The sequence below is a fragment of the Corvus moneduloides genome, chromosome 1, assembly GCF_009650955.1.
Source record: "Corvus moneduloides isolate bCorMon1 chromosome 1, bCorMon1.pri, whole genome shotgun sequence".
Lineage (NCBI taxonomy): Eukaryota > Metazoa > Chordata > Aves > Passeriformes > Corvidae > Corvus > Corvus moneduloides.
In genome coordinates, this window is record NC_045476.1 from 151,159,737 (window position 1) to 151,174,743 (window position 15,007).

General features: G+C 38.4%; 1 protein-coding gene across 1 annotated transcript in view; it reads right to left on the bottom strand.

The window, feature by feature from the left end:
- Window positions 1-469: 469 nt before the first annotated feature.
- The window catches only part of EIF3H (eukaryotic translation initiation factor 3 subunit H), a 99,059-nt gene continuing 84,521 nt past the window's right edge, over window positions 470-15,007 (bottom strand). The window contains exons 5-8 of the mRNA XM_032131910.1: window positions 14,343-14,492; window positions 6,096-6,216; window positions 2,753-2,885; window positions 470-732 (exon numbers count right to left, since the gene is read on the bottom strand). Of these exons, the coding sequence (XP_031987801.1) occupies window positions 635-732; window positions 2,753-2,885; window positions 6,096-6,216; window positions 14,343-14,492 (502 nt within the window). The 3' untranslated portion in view covers window positions 470-634. The remainder of the gene's footprint in view (window positions 733-2,752; window positions 2,886-6,095; window positions 6,217-14,342; window positions 14,493-15,007) is intronic.

Genomic DNA, 15,007 nt, shown 5'->3' on the forward strand with positions numbered 1-15,007 from the left:
GTCCAACCATTAACTGGTTTTCATTCCAGTTCTTCATTCCAGATTCTGATTTCAACCCAGTTGGTGGCAGCAAGAAGAAATGGGAACAGAGCACAATATGATAGGGACCAGTCTCCACATCGCACTGGTTTTGTGTGTTCTGAATGTGAAGTCTAAGAAACATCTGTGATACAGAAGCACCATTGCACCAGACTGTCCAAAGAGATTAAAATAAAAATGAGCAACTGCCCCAAGTGTCTAGCACATTACAGTTGTAACTTCTCAACCAAAACTGGGAAATCTTCAATTTCTTCTCTAATTCAGTTATACTGAACATTCGTAATATTTGTTTTTATTTCTGACTCCAAGTTAAATAAAACCTGTATTATTTGCTATGACTAAACGTGAATAACTGCCAAACCTTTATAAAACCTGAGTGACCACAGAAAATTCCAGTTCAATAGGGCCAGCAAGTAAGAAAATACTAAAATATTGTTAAAATGTGCCTTTATTTTTCTTATAGGAGAATTCTACATAAACCAAGCTGACTCTGTTTTACAAGACTTTTCTTCCAATATAATAAATTTTCAAGATGATCATGAACAGTGTAAAGCTGTAAATAACTCTTCTTGTTGAGGGCTACAGCAAAGTTTCTTCAGTTGTTGTAATCCTGGAGAGCCTGAGCCATGAAAAGCTTGCCCAGGTTCTGTGCATTGAACTCCTTAATATTCTGGCAGTAGGTATTAATTTGACCTGTCAAAAGGAAAGAAGAGTAAACCCTTGTCAGTTTTGAAATTCAGAAAGACACCCTAGAACATAATTTTTCAAAAGCCAATGTGTGTGAACCACTGAGGATTTATAGAGAAGCCACTATCTTGGCTCCACTACTCCACACTTAGGACTTTTACATTTTCAGGATGCCCAAATAGGTTTGGGAAGAAAAAGAAACTAAATCAGGAGAACAGGTAAACTGGTATGCTCAAAAAACCCCTTAATTTTCCAGCAACACTGCATATACTTTCTGAAAATACGTATGACAATAAAAAGAATAAGCAATTCTTGCTGCTGAACAGAAACCTCAATCACATTAATTCTTCAACCTAGCTTCTCTAAAAATTCTACAAGACTAAATTTCAGTTCCGTTCCTATGCATATGCTCTCTCTATTAAAATATTTTAAACAAATATTTTGCAGCAGCAGATTGAAAATTGTGCCATTTCTCTCTGACATTCTGCTAGCCATTTTTTCCACCTAACATTTCACTTTATTTGCTATTTCAAAAATCATCAGGGTATGAAGATTTGTCAGTGCTTTACAGATCAAACGTGCCCATCAAAACATTTTTATACTCTTACAGCAACAAGTTATTTCCCTTGTTAGCTAGGAATAGCAAAACATGAAGCCAGTTTAATCAAAATTAAGGCTGTTTAGAAGGCAAATAAACTCTTGATTTAATGCTCTATTTGAAAAGTTTTTAAATGCCTCAGAGACAAAAGAGCTAAGTTTTATTCTTTATCCACAAACTTTACTTCATCTAAGTTGATGTGGATGCTTTCAATTCTTCCCCTGACTATGGTAAAAGAACAAAGAAACTGCTCTTTTCCTTTAAGTATAATAGTTTCCAATTCTTTCTATCATAAGGGGTGACTCATCCTAAGTTTGCACTTTCATAAAACACACATCTACACACATACACTCTTCCATTGTATTTATAAACTATGCTAGAGCTGAATGTTTAAATACTTTAATGCTGCTAGGATTCAGTAACTGCTAAAAACTATAAAAACAATAGGGTTTTTTAAAAGACTCTGTAAGGAATAATAAATCAAGAGCATTGTTTCTTCTAAAAGCAGAACTTATTATCAGTATGAAACTATTAAATGTTAAAATAACAATCTCTTGGTCACTTCAAAATTCAGGTAATTCAAATTCACTTTTTTTTTAACGCCAAAGCACTCTTTGATGTAGAGTACATTACCAGGATTTTGAATTTCTCTCAGTACAAAACAAGGTGACAGCTATTTTATCCAAAAAGCCTGCTACAGTTAAACAATCTGCTTTCTCGTGACATTTTCCAAACTTATTTTGCTTAGCAGGGCACCTAGGTTGTCTGCTCTCTGTTGACACTGTGAGGTCGCAGGTATTTTTACCCTTCCAGGAGGCACAGAACAGGCACTGATGATGGCTACGCCTGCAGCCCGCCAGTGAACTGAAGAAATTGTGGGGTGGTATCTCTAGCTATCTATGCTTTGTTCCCATTTATACTTTCCCTTACCTGGGGGTGCAAGAAGATGGGGATAGTTTCCCTACATCTCTGGCCATATAAACAAAGAAATTATCCCCACTCTATTTGAAATTAAAAGCAAAACTTTCTCAGCTGCTGCAACAGCCAGTTCAAACCTAGAAATGTTATCAATAACTTGGGTCTATTGTAAACTGCTCTGAATCAGAAATTCCAGCCTGAACAGCTTATTCCTGCTTCTTGTCTGTACAGCTCCCGAATTTCTGGAGCTGAGGGAGGGCATGAGTGAAGGGAGCAGTTACACCCATTCCTGCAGAAAGCCTGCCCCACAGAGCATTTCTCCATCTCTCCTTTAAAATCTCAAATTTGAAATATCAAGGATAGGATTTGGAATGCTACCAAGCCAAAATATCACACCATAATGGCAAAGGTAATGAAAAGTTAAAATACTTTCAAAGGATACAACTGCACTTTTTCACAAGCAGACATTCTTACGTTAAAAGGTAAGTTGAAAACACTGCTAAACATTACCTGCAATAAGGAGTGACTCCATTCTTGGAGGTGGCTGTGGTGGTTTAAAAAGCTTATTGATGTCCTCCTCAGGAAGAGGGGGCTCTCCTCGGCTTTGACGCTGGATATTTTCTTGCTGACGTCTCTGTTGATACTGAAAATAAAACAACAGAATCAAAACGCAGCAGAACTTACAAAGCTGCAAAAAAATTTTCTTTTCAGATATTTTCAACGAACCAGTAAGTATGTTTTAAAAATTATATTATTCAATGCAATTCAGGTTACTACAAACAATGCTAATGCAATTCACAGTTTATCAATTCACTGGCAACAAGGCATTCCCCATCCCACACACTGGCACCTTAAATAAGTGAGAAAATGGAGAATCATGTAGTACTGAGGTTGTGGGGTTAGCTTTTAAAATTTTTCAGAGATAAATACTGTATCTGATGGAAAGAATAGAGCATGGTTGATAAAGGCCTCCATGGCCCCACACAATACAGAACAGAAAGGCTGGAATAGGTAGGTATAAGAAGCCACTACCTCAGACAGTTACACAAACCAGAAATTCTCCATTTTATGCAAGTTAAAGGTCAAAACAATATTAATGTGAAAGGGGAAGAGAACTTGATTAAATAAGGTGCTTTAAGCCAAAAAATATTAAAACTAAACTGAGAACAAAGTGGTGGCTGAAACCAAGCACAATGGTTCAGTTCTCCATTAATATAGCAGAGTAGCAGCTTGTAGAAATTATTCTGCTATATATAAAAACATTTTTTTCAGTACTTCTCTTTGCCATATAGATTACTCAAACTTTATAAAAACTGAGACTAACGTTTCTGCAGCTATCAGATAAACATTTGTTCTTGTGAAGTTCATAAATTCAAACACTATGTGAGATTTCATACTGTATGTGGCAGTGAGGATTTAGTTATAAAGTTTGTCTTCAAAGTCCTCATACTCAACACAACAAAAAAGTCTTTAAAACAAGGAGGCAAAGAGTACAGAGTGTTTTCTCTCACTTACTTAAATGTATCTGTGATCCAATGAGTTTGAAAACAGTTCTTACTTGGTGGCATAATCAAATGAAGTAATTTTTTTCCAGTAGTAGTGACAAATACATGTTTTTGGACAATGTTAAAAATAAAATCTGAAATGCCCATATTTGTATGTGAATTGCATGTAGTTTCTTCTTTCTTTGCATTACCCCATTCACTTCTCAGCAGTCTGCCTATTATTCTTTATTGAAATGGCTTGCTCTTAATCACAATTGCTCCATTTCAGAAATGAAGTTACGACCACTAAGTATGCTGCAATGAGCCACTACTAAAGCAGCTATAGTTAGTAAAGAAATTGAGACACCATGGAACCTACTTTGCTCTGCTTTTCAAAATAAATAGACCCCCTTGTTATTAAGAAAAAACTTTGAAGTAGATGCCATCTTTCTATTCCAACTAGGCAATAAAGGAAAACAAATTTTCTGAAGATAACATGAAGCTTCTATGTCCTTGGAAATAACATAGCCAGGACAGACCACTGATCATGTGCTGCTCCCCTAAAATATTCCCTGTTTACTTATGTAAAAAAGGCAATTTTGATTCTAAAAGTCAGTGATGAAGCCTTTCACATAAACAACAGATACTCTTTTTAATAATCACTTACTTTGTGTAGCAATACCTGCAACATTTTATCTTAAAAGTGATCTGGCCCATTTTCAGTTGGCCAATATTGAATCTTGTCATATCTCTGTCTGCTAGATTAAAGAGTTCCAATTTATTCTTCATGCAGGTATCTCTTGAGTAAGCACGTAATTTGATAACTTATCACGTGATGTGAATGCTGTTCACCAAAATCTTCTCTCCAGGCTTTCAAATAATTCTCATAGTGCTTTTTTCCAATTTACCACCATTCTCCTACAGTCAGACACAGCATTGCTTTATCTGTGCAGCAAGAGCAAAGAAAGTAATACTGCCTCCAAATCACAGAATAGTTAAGGTTGGAAGGGACCTCTGGACGTCACCTTGGCCAACCCTTCCGCTCAAGCAGGATCACCTAGTGCTGCTCTCCACACTCAAGATTCTCTAATCAGACTGCTTTGGATTTTAAAGAGGCCCTTTGGCACCAGGAATTGAAAGTCAGCATCACCCAATCAGCATCACTATTTATTGATACAAAAATTACTAAAATGTCCTTTCCAACCAGAGAACAGTCCAACCTCTTCACAGTCCACTGGACTATGTTTCTTTATTTCTAGGTGCATGACTACATGTGATGGTACTAAGACACTGTTTGTTTTGGAACTAAATTTGCAGTTTCACCTCTTTCATTTACTGAATCTCTTATTCCTGTGTCCATGGTGCATTTATAAATTATTTTGGTTTACCATAAATCACTAATAAACATGTAAAATAGCAAAGAAAGCTAAATCCATACCATGTCACTAGAAGTGAACTTATTTGGTAATTGCCTATTGACTAACCTATTTCATAAATCTTCTCATATCGGGTTTGTATGGCAAGATTTTGGTAGCAGGGGTGCTACAGGGATGGATTCTGTGAAAAGCTGACAGAAGCTGCCCCCATGGCCAACAGCAGCTGGGTCTGAGATGGACCCACCACTGGCTAAGGCCAAGCCTAACAGTGACAGCACCTCTGGGATAAAACATTTCGGAAGGGGAAAAGAAAGCCCTTAATGCCAGCCAAGAGAGAGGAATCAGAGTATGTGAGAGAAACAGCCCTGCAGACACCAAGGTCAGTGGGGAAGGAGACTCCCCTGCAGCCCACGGTACAGAACACGGTGAGGCAGCTGTGCCCCTGCAGCCCACAAAGCAGGGGAGGAATGTGAGAGGACCTAGTCCTGAGGAGGAAGGAGCAGCAGAGACGTGTGATGAACTGACCACAGCGCCTATTCCCTGTCCCCCTGCACTGCTGAGGGGAGGAAGGAGAGAAAATTGGGACTGAAGTTGAGTCCAGAAAGTAGGGAGGGATGAGGGGAAGGTGCTTTAAGATTTGGGTTTATTTCTCATCACCCTACACTGATTTGATTGGTAATAAATTAAACTAACTCCCATACGTCAAGCCTGTTTTGCCTGAGATGGCAACTGGTGAGTGATCTCTCCCTGCCCTTAGATCAATCCATGAGACTTCTGTATTTTTTTCTCCCATGCCCAGCTGAGGAGAGGAGTGATAAACTGGTTTTCTGGGACATTTGGTACCCAGCCAGGGTCAATGCACCGCACTGCTTAACAGGTGTATTTTTGAAAGATCTTGCTTAGATCCCAATTCATCTGTCTTGGATAACACAACCCAAACCATATTCTGTGGGGAAAAAAAAGCTCTCATTCAGGTTTTTCCATGTTACCAACCTGGTGTTTCTGCTGCTGCTGCTTGCTTACATTCCTCAGGTAGGTATTGTATTTAACAATGTCTTGGCTCATCTCATCCACTCTGTCCATCAGCAGCTGCAGACTCTTCCCAAGGTGATTACTGAAATATGAGAAATATTCATGAAAGATTAAATTTACTACAAAAAAGAAAGATTTTAAATTAAAAATTCATTCTGTCTCTTGACCAGTATTTCTGCACTAACAGCACTATTTGCAAATTTTTAAGTTCCTAATTATCTTTGTTAAAATATTTATTTGATGATACTTTACATGGCATCTCCTCCTCTAGCATCTTTGTCTCACTGCAAATACCAAGTTTAAATGTTCTGGTCTTTCCAGGAACCTCCAAGTAATGGAAAAACAATACCTTGCATGAATTTACAGTTATTAGAGATGCAGGTCACACATCTAAAAGAAGAAGTCTGACGCCTTTGTGACATACAACGCAAGCAATGTTCCAGGAGATGTGTTCAAAGAGCTTGGTTTCAAATGACTACTTAAAAGTCACTACTTGAATTTGGTTTTTCACAAATTTTTAACTAACCCTCTGTTAAATATTATTCTGAATAAGAATAGTTAATTATTCTTCAGAACTCCATCTCATTAAGTAGTCTATCAAACCATGCCTGGAAGTTCAGCAGACATTGCTTGATCCTAGCTGTTGAGAGGGAGTTCTGCGCCCAGTCCAGCCAGCTCCACATTCCATACCATAGGCAACATGGAAGCAGCAGGCTGGGCGCATCCAGTTCCAGTTATGTGATCTACTGCCTTGGCCAGACAAATGCAGTCTGTTAAACAACTTTTATTGTTACCATTTTTAGCAATGGATTCAGTATTTTGCAGGAATGTTCAACTTAAGGTATACCTTCCAAGTCAAAGTTTTGGAAGTTTTTAGGTTGGTGCCCATGGAGACATCCTCCTAAATTGTGTTTACAGGGTAGAGCAATGAAAGAAGGACACTTTCTGCTCTCTATTGATCCCTTTGATCAGAAGCTAGTTTGTTGGCTCTGATCTAAGCCTTACCCAGTCCTGCTTGGCTGAAGACCAGCAACTCAAAAGCTAAACTCCATCCTTCTCTTCCTCAACTGAAATCCACTAATATTCATGAGAGGTTTTTTCCAATTAAAACTTCAGTGCACTTCCATGTCAGAATCACATCCTTCAATCACTGTTTCACCATGTTATCTGAGATTCTCTCTGTCTTTCACAATGCTTTCCTATAATCCTACAGCCTATGGACTGGAGAAACTAACTGGAAGACATAAGCATAAAGTAAAAAGAGAACCACACATGTAATACTGTGCACATCCCTCTGTAAGTGTAAATTACTCCCCAAATCCATAGAACTCATAGCTGGACACAGAAGCTGCACTTAGGAATACCTGCAGAGAACAGAGCCTGCAGACACCCTTATCTCTGAGTGCAAGGACAGCTGTTTCACTCACTGAGCTGCTCACTGAACAAAGGGCTGCATCAGGAACTTCAGACCACAATTTATTTACAAGCCAGAGTGTTAAATCTCACTTGCGTACAGAGGCAGATGGTGAGGAGGATTTCAGCTGCACAGCAGCAAGAAAGGCGCCACTATAATAATTATTTTTAAACTTCTTGGGGTTTTTTTTTGGTTGAATATTTCAAGCACATGATATTTAGAACTGTGGAATATTGCCATGGCCAGGGGCGTGCATGTTTCCAGTTTTTTATAGAGTTTATATTGTATGGAGCTAGTGTTAGAACTGGGTATTATCAGAAATGCCTGTGTAGGTACACACTAATAGCCTTGTAAGGTATGTGCACAACAGAAATTATTTTACAGATAGTGTCCAAGTGAAATATAGCTGGTTACAAAGAATGATTTTATGTGAATCTCTTTGGGACCAGCTTAGCACAGCAGAGTACAGAAACAGAGAGTTATTGTCAGAAGTTGCAGTAACACAGTGTTTGCTCTCATTACCAGGGCAACAAAAAACAGATAACTTAAACAGATGTGAACTGAGACATGAAGTGATAAGTATGCTGCAAATACAGGACCAGCTTTTTCCTCAGTTCTCATATAGCTGATACCCTTTTTTACGCCATCTCTTAAAAAAATAGAAAGACAAATAGGAAGCAGTTTGTAAAAACATGTACGTACAATGTTTAAGAAAGTTTTATTCAGCTGATGTTTATTCTGGTAATATTTAGGAAGTTGGATCACATTGCTCCAGCCCGTAACACTCATCATACGCTTAATTAGCCCAAAGGATCCTTTAGACACCTCCTTACCTTGTGCATTCCCTACAGCAGATCTCAAAGATCATACTGCCAAGTACCTAAATGCATCAATACAACTTAAAAAAAAAAAAAAATTAAAAATATATCTATTTTAAAAAGGGGTGCCAGTAAGAGCTGCTCATATCCTTATCCTCACTTCCCTACAAGGCTCTGTCATAGTCAAATGTAGACAATGTGGAGCTCAGCACTTGCATTGGCTGTTGTTCTGGGGGGATCAGTAATAAAGAAACTGCAATTTCAATGGCTGCATTTCAGTCAGCAGATTCAGCAAAAGAGTCAATTAAATTGAGTTTACATTTAAATTAGCAAGTAATGCAGACCAACAGGAACAGATCTATAAAGCAAAACAGCTGGTGCTGAGAAACCAATGTCCATGCTACATGTGTTTGGGGGGGTTCTTATCACTACTTCTGACATGGTCCGGTGATCTAAAAGTGGCTGAAGCACAGTAATTATCCTCCCAATGCCTCTTTACAGCTTAGCTTCATCTGAAACAAATCAGGTCTGAGATCACCCAGTGGTGATGATCTGAGAGCACTCTTGAATTGAACTAGAAGACAGCTCCACCTTAAGATAGCACCAGGAGACCACAACTCCTCTGGTATCAGTGAATCTTCTTGGAAGAAAACTATCAGCTGCAGAACTGCTTTCATACTAAGCATCACAAATAAATCAGAAAAATTACCTGCCATGTGGATTCTTACACATCTAATGAAGAATAATCTAATGTGAGAGCACTCCTTCACCAGAACTGTTACCAGGATCATGGACCTGTAAGGAGTGACCCATAGAACTTCCGGAAATTTATCATTTGAGACTTGTGTAGCTTAGATAGCATAATCAAAAATGCCCAAAAATGACAAACACATACAAACTGTCAAAGGGAAACTGTCAAAGCTTTTTTACATCATAAAACAGACTAGAAACTATAGTCTGGAAAGCAATTCCTTGTGCTGTGCAATTTTGCTGTAACAGCCTTACATTTGATGGGGTATAATTCTTTACCCACAAGGGCAGATATAAGATCAGGTCATTGACATATGGATTACTTCTGATTCCTTGTTTAACAACTATCAAATACAAGGGTCAATTAATTCTATGGGTGAGAAGTAGAAACCTGTGAGCAGAGTAGCTTAATCTGCAGATAACACTCACAGTCTTTCCTGTCTTGTTCTTCCTGCTGGCAAGCCCTGCAGTTGGCAGTGATGCAGTCCAGCATCAACAAAAGGAGAAAGCGACAACTGAACATTTACTGAACTCACAGATCACTCACTACACAAGGGCATCCTCTTAGGATACAGATCTGACTAAGAGACCTGAACGTGAGCCTTCATCTTTCCCAGGGAGTGCTCATACCACCAGACCCTCCCTTTGCAGATAGATTTTAAGGAGAGCAAAGGTGTAGTTCACTGCTGCCAGCAAAGGCAGTTTAAGAGGTTCCAGCATTAGCATCTTCTTGCCTCTCCCTCCTTGCCCAAAGGTTACAGCACTCTGAGCTATATGGAGTCAGCTGTTTGCGTGGGCACACTTCAAACCCTTTCAGTGAAATAGTCTACTGTAAATGCAAAAACACCCCCTGTTGAGGTTTCTTTCTTTTTTTTTGTTTTTTTCAGGGAGGCAGAGGGAAAGGCTGGAAGGGAAGAGTGGGAGTCTGATTTTTTCCATTAGACTATTCCACAAAAGCTAGTTGTACAGCCATATTCTGAAACAGATGAGGGAATTAAAATCTTTGAGGGTGGGAGGGATGTAGAGATGAAATAGGGGTAATGGGGAGAAATGAGGCAAGCAGCTGGGACTGGAACCTCAAACTGGCTCCGCTTCTGTAGCATTCATAATGGGGAACTACACATGAAGCCCATATTTACTTCAGCATCTTTAATCAGAAAGGGACTCCAGACACACTTGCTAAAGGTCTGAAACATCCAAAATGAAGCTTCAAGTCAGACACCCAAGCTTCAAAGAGAAGCAGCAGTTCCTGTGGCTCCCAGTGCCCGTGCCCTGCTCATTGGCTTTGCCTGTCTCTAGGCACAGCTCCCGGGTCCCAGCTGGCACAGCCCGTGAACCCGCGCTGGCCCGGGGGGCTGCATCTCTCTGTTCCCCTGAGATCCGAGTCACCATGCTGCACCCAGGCACCGAATTTTGGGCTATAACAATTCTGAAGCTGGAGATGTGCAAAAAAGACGGCCCCCTAAACTTGCCTACAATTACCATAATTGGACCCCCTCACTTACTTAATTGTGTTTTGCTTGTACTATAGCTAAGGAAGATGACAACAAGAACAGCAAGAGGAAGGGTTAGAAAATGCTGTATCTGCTGCTCATTTTTTCCACTTTCCAACAGCTCCATTGAGGCCCCTCTCAGCGACTGCTTTTTGGGAAAGGTGCCATCCTGTACAGCATTTTTCCTCCTGGTGGGAACAGCGTTGGGTGGATTAGAGAAGTACTGCTGGGCAAAGCACATCTTTTTGATTAAAAATTTGTAAGGTACATTCCCACCACTTAGCAGAACTTCTTTACATCTCAGAATTTCAGCCTGAGTTCAACCTGTGCTGTTTAAGAGGATTTTGTTTGAATGAGATACATAAGTCAAGAATCTTGAGTTCCATTCCATTTTCTATTCTGACTTTGATGTGTGCCTTTGGGCAATGCATTTACTCTCTCTGTGTCAGGTTCCCCCATCTGCAAATTAGAGATTTTCATAATCATCTTAATAATCCATTAAGCACATTGAGATTTTTGAATAAGCTGTGCAATGCATAAAGGTTAATATTGTTTTCAAAAGCCAAAGCAACCTTTCTTTTGTCACTTCTACAAAAATACTGCATCTGATGTTTGAAACATATAACTGCCAAGTAGATGTTAGTGCAGTAAATGTTCAGCACATGTTTGCTTCGACTGACGCACACTATTAGAAAAATTGCTTGAGACAAATTGAGATATTATAGAACAACCCTATTATGAAGCTAGACCACAAAAAAGCTCTTTTTAATTTAAACTAGATCATCAATAGAACACGGAAGAGATGGATGAGAATGAGAAAGTTGGTTGTAATTATTTCTCTGAAGATCTGGAACATTATCTGACAGGATTTTAATTCTCGAGTCTCTATCAAAAGACTGGCAGCTCTCCAAGGTCTTCAAGACATTTTGGTCCTTAAGGGTAGCAGGATAACTGAGTAAAAGGCCTTTACTTGCTATTACTTGCTAGCCTTGTGCTAGTCTGCCTTCAACTTCTTTGCCTAGAGTACTCGAGTCAATTCACATTTCCCAAGAGAAACACAACTTTATGTCCAAAAAAGTAAATTACTATACACAATTATCACAAATGTACTTCAAATGCAGAAAGATACTAAAGTGCAAGCAAAGTACCTCAGATAGGTAGAGCTTTAAATTCAGACAAGGTGGGTGGCTGAACATGTGAAAATCTTGATCAAGCAAACTCTCCAGAAGAGAAGAACTATGGGTAAATAATTTTATTGCCAAAACCATTGCTTCAGAGAGTATAAAAGTCCAGGGATGCTCCCAAAGAGCCAAGGAAGTCCCCCAAAAGCCCAAGAAACCTGAGACTCCAAAGAAGTAAAACAACAATGAAAGCAAACAAAAAAAACCACTACCACCATCAAAAAAAAACCAACAAACAACCAAAACGCCCCCCCAAACAAACAAAAAACCAAAACAAACCAAAAAATCCCCACAATCAAACATAACAAACTTAGAGAAAACCCAAAAAATGAGGCCAAAACCAAAAAGTAGCTTTGAAGTTACTGTCAACAACAGCAAAGTTAAGTGAGGAAGATGTGCACTAAAATTGAAAGTTGTTATCTGAAATGTTTTAGCCTAAACTGCTGAAAGACAAAATTAAGGAAACATGAAAATAAAAGTCCAGAATAGTGGGGGTCTGAACTCCCTACTTCAGGTAATACATGCTTTGACAGAGTAACCTTTGTAGCTGAATTCAAGTAAAAACTATCTAAGTATTTCAGCAGGCAGTACAAGTCACCTAACCTTGAATAAAAAAGCATTAAAATACTTTAATTTGCTAGCTGCTTTGCCAGTTATACCAATGTAAGATACCATTGAATGTAACATGCCTGCTAACTAAAAGCAGCTATCAAATATTAAAAAAAGGACAAATACAAAAACCTCCAAACAACCCACTGGAGTAATTTCCAAAACTTTCTCTCCTTCAAACCAAGCTAAGCACCTTAAGTTCCTCAAAGAGACCAGGTGAGCTTGAAAAATCTGCCAGGAAAGTCTGTCTTTAATTTTCGGCTGGTACTTCTCTTGTTCACCTCTCATTCCCTTTACCGATACAAGGACCAACACAAAAGCCTGTCTTGCACCAGACATTTAACACCAGAATGGAAAGTAATTTGGATAGATCACAAATCACAGGTTTATGTCTTATGTAGTAACTGCTCTGTGCCACTGTCCTGACTCAAATAAAATAAATAAGATAAAAATAAAATAAATAAGATAAAAATAATAACTGTACAAATTACTTTCCATTTCCAGAATTGTACTGTGTCACTAGCAGCAGCCCTTGCTAGGATCCAGGGTGCCGGGAAGTCCCAGCCCTTTATACAGGAGCAAATCCAAAGAAACAACCAAGGGCAATGCTGTCAGGTCACCTGGAAACCTTCTGTATTCTCAGCACGGTCCTCCATTTCACCATAAAGTGACAGAGCTCACGAGGAATCAAATCACTGCCATTTCCTACATCCAGTGCTCACCCTCTCCTCAAATGGGAAAAGCTTTGTGATCTTTGACCAAGGAAAGAAAAGGACTTACACAATGCTTGCAGAGTCAAGCAGACTGAATATCTCGGCAGGAATTCTTCACTTCATTAATTCCAATGTACCAAGTAACAACTTTACTACACAGAATTATTGACTAAGTATTACTTGTGGCATTTGTAAATTCACCAGCAGAGTTCAACCCTATACCTGTTCTCTCTTGATCAATTTCTCTAAAAGCTATCAGATCCCTCAGAAAATCCACATAAGCTCAACTAGAGAAAGTGGAAAATTTCTGCCAACTTAGGCAACATAGGGACCACTAGAAATATAGATCCATTAGCTTCAGCCTTAAATGGCTGGGGAGGGAGGGGGAGCAGGAGAAAAAAGGAAAAAGAAAAGAGGCCACTAGGATCAGAATCTTGGCAGACCATACCTTGATGCCAAAGTAAAGTGTTTTACCCCAAAAGCCTACTAATGAATACAACCCATCTTCTACATGCAGTAAGATACTGCATTATTTTGTGTATCTCATTATTTTTGTCAGATTAATAATAATCCAACTGTTTTGTGTTGCATAATATTTAAATACCACCAAATTTTTGATCATACTGCTAGAAGTCATGCCAACTTTGTTATCAAAAGTGTATTTTCAGGGCAAAGTGCTACAAGAAGAAAAAGTTATTCCTAGACAAAGTTATGAGAAGATCATTTTAGAAACTCTTAAAACAATTTCTGACATCATGAATGGTGGCTGTCATGACAATCAGTGGCATTTTTGCCAGTTTGTCAGACCCTTTATTATTTTGCTTTCGAATTCATCCTGCTATCAAAGCAAAAGAAATGCAATTTCTTTTTTATTAAAATAATTTATGTAATTACTTAAGGAATATTTAACAAAACCAAATTATTTTTGCCTGAATTTTCTGAGTGCCCATATTTTTCTTGAAGAAACACACTTCTGAAAAATTTATACATTTCAAGCACTGCAAGTATATGAGGATTACAGACTGAATTTAGTCCTTGAATCTAATGCTTCAGTTTTACCATGCGTTTTTTTCCTTCAGCAAAAGAACATGAAGGGTAAAGTGTTAACTCCGTTAAAAGTCAAGGCAAAGCTTCCATGGACTGTAATGAGACTGGGATTTCACCCAAGGTGTTAAACTGTGGTTTGGGAAAGCGAATAAAAGTACATCCATTATTGTAACAAGTACTTACCTGCTAGCCAGACTGAGCAACTCATGTCTATCGGCTACTGCAGATTTCTTTTCCAGTTCCCACAACATCACATTGATCAGGTATGAATTCTTAATTACAATAGGCACTTCTTCAAACATGTTTTCATATGCAATATTTGCTTTTTTCAAGCTGTGAAAAAAGTTATGGAATATTTACTAATATAAACAGTAACTCTCTTATTCTCTTCGTTGAATTGTTGCTCTAACAATCAACAATTTTGTAAAAAGTCTTGATTTTCATAGTTTCACAATTAAACAAGAGTCGAGTTTTGTTAAGAAAGCATTTGCATGGCAAAACCTCACGTTTAAAAGATTAGGAAAAGCTCTAGGAAAAACTTTCAGAAGACAAGCAGCTGCCTTGCTTGCTAATAGATTACCTACATGAAAAAGCCTCCAGCAAGAGACTGTACTGACAGGATTAACTCTGCCCCTTCCAAAATATTTTACTGATTTCCCTGCCATCAGCGTTTCTTAAACAGAACTGAACAGTTAGTTAACACATGATGCTAAAACACCTTTAAAATAGTAACTACTACAATGAAAAACAATTTTCCCAATAGCTGAATAATTAAAATTTTTACTAACCAAAAAATAAGATTCACAAAATAGTGTATGTTTTAGAATAATTAAATTCTATGGTGAATA